General features: G+C 43.7%; 1 protein-coding gene across 4 annotated transcripts in view; it reads right to left on the bottom strand.

Annotated features, from left to right (window-relative positions):
* The window catches only part of itpr1b (inositol 1,4,5-trisphosphate receptor, type 1b), a 121,669-nt gene that overhangs the window by 82,385 nt on the left and 31,784 nt on the right, over positions 1 to 7,500 (bottom strand). For all 4 annotated transcript variants that reach the window (XM_060857517.1, XM_060857520.1, XM_060857518.1 and 1 more), the window contains 8 exons: positions 6,095 to 6,194; positions 5,835 to 5,995; positions 4,139 to 4,280; positions 3,803 to 3,961; positions 1,703 to 1,875; positions 864 to 983; positions 376 to 570; positions 1 to 176 (listed from right to left, as the gene is read on the bottom strand). The exon at positions 1 to 176 is cut by the window's left edge and continues 76 nt beyond it. In XM_060857517.1, coding sequence (XP_060713500.1) covers positions 1 to 176; positions 376 to 570; positions 864 to 983; positions 1,703 to 1,875; positions 3,803 to 3,961; positions 4,139 to 4,280; positions 5,835 to 5,995; positions 6,095 to 6,194 — 1,226 coding nt within the window. The remainder of the gene's footprint in view (positions 177 to 375; positions 571 to 863; positions 984 to 1,702; positions 1,876 to 3,802; positions 3,962 to 4,138; positions 4,281 to 5,834; positions 5,996 to 6,094; positions 6,195 to 7,500) is intronic.

Raw genomic sequence — 7,500 nt, 5'->3', positions numbered from 1 at the left:
CGCGATCCACGTGCATGTGCAGCATGAGGCGGCAGAAGGAAGCACGCAGGTCGTAGGGCAGGTCCTCGTCTGACATGCAGCGTAGGATCAAGTCCACGTCTAGCTGACCTGAGATTTTGTTAATGGCCAGATACTGGCGGTCGAGGCACATGCGAGCAAACAGGTTCAGCTGGTACCTGACAAGCGAGAAAAAGGGGAACAGACGACGTTCTACAGTAAACCGGGTGCTGTTAAAAACACCATCATGTCATTTCCATTATTTGATATTTACAGAATGTCATGCTGTTATTATTGCTTTATTTATTTATTTACTGTACGTCTGTGGTGTATTTATGTTCGTCTACTCGTCACGTGCGCCGCTCAAGCAGACGGTACCTGTAGTAACTGACAACATCCTGGTCTTCCTTCTGTCCTTCCTTGGCATCTTGTGCCAGCTCCCTGATGCTCTTGCTGCGGATGTCCTTCCCGCTGTCTTTCCAAAACAACCACACCTCTTCCACGTCTTCCTCTGCCTCCAGCGGAGGCTCTCCGATATTCAGAGAATCGATCTCAAACCGAGACAACACGAGTCTGTGAAAGTCAGATTAAAAAAAACAACATTTTCATCATGCCACTACACAAGCCAGAGACGATGTGTCCGGTCTGTAATAGAAGCTGTATTAGAAGAACACGCTTTCAGATGTATACGCGCAAGCATACGAGGGGTTTAATGGACGTGAATCTGTTCTAACGTGTGTGAAAACATGGTGACGTGGTCCGTGAACACGGACTTATTCGGACGTATCTATAGGTACAGGGCTCTGTTGATATGTACAGTAGGTAGTCATAAGAGATAAAGGGGAATTGATGGAGTACGAGCTCACTTTGTCTCTATGAGGATGTCGGCGTTAGCCGGGTCCAGAACTGCGTTACAGATCAGCTCCTGTGTGACGGGGATGGACTTGTTCATCGACACACACAGATCAGAGAGGTAATCCAGAAACCTGTACACACACACACACACACACACACACACACACACACACAGAGATAGAGAGAAAATTAAGTATAGAACTATCAGAGTTAGCTAGGTTTATTTATTTCAAAGCATTTTAATTAATTTATTTATCATTTATTAACTTTATTCAGACTGTAACTCATATATATATAAATCAGTCATCATTGTGTTTGATTGAAACACACCCTGCTTTTCCCCCCATACACCCTCTCTCTCTCTCTCTCTCTCTCTCTCTCTCTCTCTCTCTCTCTCTCTCTCTCTCTCTCTCTCTCTCTCTCTGGCCTTTCCCCCCCCATACACCCTCTCTCTCTCTCTCTCTGGCCTTTTCCCCCATACACCCTCTCTCTCTCTTGGCTTTCTCTCTCTCTCTCTGGCCTTTTCCCCCATACACCCTCTCTCTCTCTCTCTCGGCTTTCTCTCTCTCTCTCTCCTTTTCCCCCATACACCATCTCTCGGCTTTTCCCCTCTCTCTCTCTCTCTCTCTCTCGCTCTCTCTCTCTCTCTCTCTCTCGCCCTTTCCCCTCTCTCTCTCGCCTTCCCCCCCCCCTCTCTCTCTCTCTCGCCTTTTCCTCTCTCCCTCTCTCTCTCTCGCCTTTTCCTCTCCCTCTCTCCCTCTCTCTTACTCTCTGGCCTTTTCCTCTCTCTCTCTCTCTCTCTCTCTCTCTCTCTCTCTCTCTCTCTCCCCCCACCCCCACCCCCTCTCACCTAGGTTCACGGTTCTTTCTCACGAGGCTGACGAAGGTGTCGATCTCGGCTGCAGTGATGTGCTTCTCCAGCAGCTTGCGGTTGTTATGTAGCAGTGCGGTGATGGTGTCCTCGGCCAGCACGTCGTAGCCGATCTGCTTCTGCATGAACCGGAACTGCTTGGCGATGTATTCCTGCACCAGGGAAAGGTGGGGGGTGGGGGTGGGGGTCACGAATGTCAGTGAAGAATAAGAATAAGAATAAGACATGACGCACGCTTTCACAAACTGCATATCTAATCAGACGCTCCCATGGTCAGTGTGTCCACAGGTCTGTTAGATTAGCATAGGCAAGGTACAGCTAGAGGGATGTACCTGTCCTGATCGAGTGAGGGTTACCACTGCATACACCTACAGGATATACAACTATTCTCTATTATATTCTGCAGCAGACAGGAGGTTATTACAGTCAGGTTCAGGAAGACATGCACAGGAAGGATTTAAGTCTACATCAGAGTCTACTTTCTGCTTTATAAACACATTTTATACATTATAAGTGTCTGGAGCACATGCTGTAAAAGGGAACACCGTCACAGCCACAAAGTAAAACCTCACTACAACATGCTTTGGGTTTAAATAGAGGATTTTTAAGTAAAACAGAGTTGCTGTAAATAAAGTGAATCCAAACCTGATGGAAAAAAAATAAAAATACAAATTAGCATTTAACAAACTGGACCTTCATCAGACATGTCAGCTGTATAATTAGCAATTTTGTGATATTATCTGTGGCCTATTATCTGTCAATCAATCATTCTCAGTCATCACATGTCCTAGTGAGTAACGTCTCGTACGTTCGACGGCTATAAACAAAAGCCTCGAACCTGCACAAATACACGTAGCTCGTACACACGATATAATCTGTGCAAAACATTACTTTGTGATCTTATCGAGTTATTTATCAAAGCCTAGGCTGTACCATGATTCAGCCTAGGCCTGAAACCCACCTCTTCTCTTAGAACTTAAAGCTATAATAACTGTTTTTTTTTTTCTATCTTACACAAATAACCTGCAACATATAAAGAACTCGAAGAGAAAATATCGGTTTAAGCTACGACCTCGGGACAAACGTATTAAAGCTGGGGTGCACGATGTTTGACGACAAACAAAACAAACGTGTAGCCAATGAGCAGAAAGGGGCGTGTCTTGTCGATATGGGCGGAGAGAGTGTTCAGTGCGCATGTGTGACGTTAGCAGAAAACAGTTTTAACATTGACATGGAGGATAAAAACAAAGAAAGGAAGAGAAGAAAGACTTACGATAAGGTAAGAAGTAGGACGTGTTAATATAGGATCAGCTTTCCAGCGCTGGAGAGAACTGAAGGAGCAGGAAGTTGGTCACATATTCACAGATTGGAGTTTCCTGAGTCAATAACTCCTGAGCTAAACGCTGTTACTACACAAATAACACCTCTTTTCTATCGTAGTAATGTAGAGACGCAGCTACAACCGTGTTTTGTGTAGTAACAGTGTTTAGCTCAGGAGTTATTGACTCAGGAAACTCCAATCTGTGAATATGTGACCAACTTTACTTAAGACGCCGAGGCGCTTTTTTCCTTCTCGATAGGTGAGTAACGTTGGTTTTGTTTTGTTACACAGAACTAATATATGTCTTTGTCCTTTACATGATTATGCTTGTGTGTCATTTTTGCTTGTTTGTTTATCTACAATCGTATTGTTCTTCCCTTCAGCTATGATAAAGACACGTTTCTTTCCGTTAGTCGCCTGGGTTACGTATGTACGTGTGGGCGGAGCTATCAATACAGGGGTGGGACCCGTTTGGGTTAGGGGCGTGTTTGTTTTGGTGATTTCAAATGTCAACATTGGCTTTCAAACAACGTAGACCCCACCTTTAATGTGGGTGGGAAAAAAAACACATCTGAAAAAACAACAAAACAACATCTGGCCTGGAAATCTTGTGCGTGTTGAATGCGCCTTAATTTTATTAGTTATTAAAAAAAATAACTAAAAAAAAAGTCTCTCTGCATAATGGTGTAAGTGTAAGTTGTTTATCATGCACTCTCTACTGTACATAACTGTGAGTAAAGACACGGAGTGACACCCACCTGGTTCTTCCTGTAGTCCTGCTGGGAATGACGGAGCACTCGGTAACACAGGCGACAGATGTGCCTAAAAGGTGCGTGTCTCTGATCGCCGAGCTCCTCCAATCGGAGCATGGGCCCGTCACCGCTGTCTGTGAACGGAGCCTGCAAGAGCTTAAAGATCTGTAAAGGACAAGAGAGGACAACATGGACAAAAACGTCCGAGCTACGAGACCGCACGAACGCTACCATGCACAGAATAACACTGAAGTACATCTGTTTAACAGGATGTGTCCACATCTAGCTGTGTAAAAATATAAATACTACATTAGAATAAAATCTAATCCAGAACAGCTTTACCTGTTTGAGGATGTTCTGCTCTCGCATAAGTTTCTGCCGTTCGCGGTTGGGCTTGTTTACCATAATCTCTAGCACATCCTGCCCACTGTTAGGAATGTCCACCACAAAGAACACCAAATCCTCCAGCAGCTTGGTCACGAACCTACACAAAGCCCCATAAAGACACAGAAGATCATCAAAACTTCCAAACCCATAAAACAACAAGACGACGCCGCGGCGTTTATCTACAATCCGAAAGTAAATACTTAATCAAAAATAATAAAATAATCTATAATAATTCTCGTATTTCACACAATCTTGACCTGAAATATGTCTAAAACACGAAGAAGATCGAGTTCTGCTTGTGGTATCTGGCAGGAGATTATCGTGTAACATGCTGCAAATAAAAAAGCAGAAATCAAATTCTGGTGGTTTTACAGATAAAAGTTATAAATAAAAATGTTGTTTTAGAACTATAGATATCTCAGTGGTGCGATATTTTTAATGCATAATGAAACTAATTTCTCCTAATAATGTATAAACCAATTGCCAACCAAAACCCAAGACTACACACACACACACACACACACACACACACACACACATATATATATATATATAAAATATAATATATATATTCATTCATTCATCTTCTACCGCTTATCCGAACTACCTTGGGTCACGGGGAGCCTGTGCCTATCTCAGGCGTCATCGGGCATCAAGGCAGGATACACCCTGGACGGAGTGCCAACCCATCACAGGGCACACACACACACACACTCTCATTCACTCACACAATCACACACTACGGACAATTTTCCAGAGATGCCAATCAACCTACCATGCATGTCTTTGGACCGGGGGAGGAAACCGGAGTACCCAGAGGAAACCCCCGAGGCACGGGGAGAACATGTAAACTCCACACACACAAGGTGGAGGTGGGAATCGAACCCACAACCCTGGAGGTGTGAGGCGAACGTGCTAACCACTAAGCCACCGTGACCCCTAATATATATATATATATATATATATATATATATATATATAATAACTTATTTCTAAACACCACTGAATGGATGTTCATGTGTTCATGAGTTCAGAGTTCTACACATTTCCTAACGTGCCTGTTTTATCCGTATAGACGTCGTTCTCACGTGACTATTAAATCTCTATTAAACACGGACTCGAATTTGGAAACGTTTCTACAGGTCGGCCCTCGGGAACCAAACGCGGCTCATAAGCCAGTCGTCCTGGGCAAAAAAAACGATTTCTCTTGTTACGACCACACGCTTCTCCTCTGTCAGTTGTTAGATGACACCAGCACGGTGAATTTTACAGCCCACAGTGCAGACGCTTGTCCTACTGATTGACGTTCGTGTGTAAGTAATGAAGTTATTAAAGAATGATATTAACATTAGTGTTATTTAACAGTGAAAGGGGTGTAATGATGAATGCGGCTTTCTTTACCACTTATAAACGTTATATCAAGCCTTGGGCCAGCCGGGTATTACAAATATATGAAAAAAGACAGTATATATATCATAAATATTATAAAATTGACAGAAAGATATAATTCAGGCGCCGTTAAGTTTGGTGTTCAATCCTTCTGGACCCTCTGACTGTATAACACATGATTACTAGTGAAAACATAGGACCAATTACATCACAGTACATTTATCATCCCTCCACTTTAGCCGAACGTGCCTTCGGGTCCTACCTCCTTTCGTTCTGTGTAATTGTGCCCTTTTCCAGTTTACCGGCGATAGATGCCAACACTTTACTGGCATCATTGGCAAAGTCCAAGTCCCTGACCTCAGCAGGGGGCACGGGCACGATGGCGAAGGCCTCCTTGTCTTCTTTGATAGCAGATGTGCCAATCTAGAGCAAAGACAACAGGTTTTATTCACAATAGTCGATAGAAATAGAAACGATACAGAAACATGGCCGGATCGTCCGAGCAATAAGAGACACGTTTACCCGGAGCATGACGGGTTTTTCTTCCTCTTTGTCGATGGGGTTGTTGGTGCTGTGGACCCATGTGTTTGTGCACAGGTGCCGCAATCGCACGTAGGAGTTTCTAAAAGGAATCGACACGCGAATCAACTCAGAGTTACAGACTCAAACCACAGGACACATCATGGGCTTTAAGTACAATTATGTTTTGACGATGTCTTTGATGTCTTTTTATTCACCTAAGGTCCGACGAGAATGAAGAAGGAGCGTACGACCAAACGCACCATCGTACAAAATAACTACGACAAAGATCGTATGGAGCGAGTCGACGAGCGGCAGCAACAGATCCGCCGTCCTCGAGCCAGGAGGTCATGAGCTCACAGAAAACCCCGGTAAACAAAAAAGTCGAAAGTTTTTCCCTTTTGTGTAATTAATTAGGATAAATAGTGCAGTGCTATTCATATAAAGTTATTGGTAAACGTTTGCGTGGTTACGGTAACGTATTGAAGTGAACGGTCCGTATGAAGAGAAACTACTTTCAGTTTTTATACTGAATAAACAAGACTCTTTGTGCTGTCTCAGGGGAAGTTTCTTTTCCACGGTCTTTTCCATGGCTGGGGGATAAGAACATATTTCAACAGGCATTCCGATTCATTTCGACCTTTTTGGCACGTTTCGGATTTGCCCGGGGGACCCGACGTAAGAGGAGGCGGTCATGTGAGAGTCTCTGAGCATCATTAAGTCAAGAACCCATGGAGTGAGGAAGCAAAAAAATAAAAGCCCTTTCAGACACCTGCTCCCTCGGGGACACGCATGTGACTCAGATTAAACTTGTGCTGTGAAGACAAGACAATTAAGGCAGAAAATTCAGTGTGTCTTAAAAACAGAGACCGACCGGCTGGTCATCAGGGTCAGCTAAGGGCAGATAATTAATGAACCATGAAGTTGCTCCTGAACTTTCCTGTGGTCTCAGTTGAAACTCCCGGATTGTTTGTGTGCTGTTCAGAATCCTTCAGAAGATGAGATTAACCTTAGGATGAGTTCTGACAGGCCCCAGATCACCTAATGTGTGTATTTAGGCAAATGTTAGTTGCACAATCCTTATATAAACTCTGTGGGAATTTATGGCGCTTGTTCAAACACACACACACAGACACACACACACACACACACACGCACACACACAGACACCTGCCAGTTATCAAAGCCTGTATTGTTCTGATCCTGCACCTCCACGTCAGTGTGCAAACATCCTTCTGAGGAACTACAACACCTCCCACTACTAACCGACCTCCTTACATTTTTTTCCTCTCGCTTTCTTGGCAGTCAAACAGTCACACATACATAGTGACCCGAACTAACCCTCTGCCTCATCCTTACAGAGTCATGAAATTATTAAGATAAAAAAAATATAATATATATATATGTGT

Source organism: Tachysurus vachellii, chromosome 22 (genome assembly GCF_030014155.1).
Source record: "Tachysurus vachellii isolate PV-2020 chromosome 22, HZAU_Pvac_v1, whole genome shotgun sequence".
NCBI lineage: Eukaryota > Metazoa > Chordata > Actinopteri > Siluriformes > Bagridae > Tachysurus > Tachysurus vachellii.
This window is presented reverse-complemented; position numbering and strand designations above follow the sequence as displayed.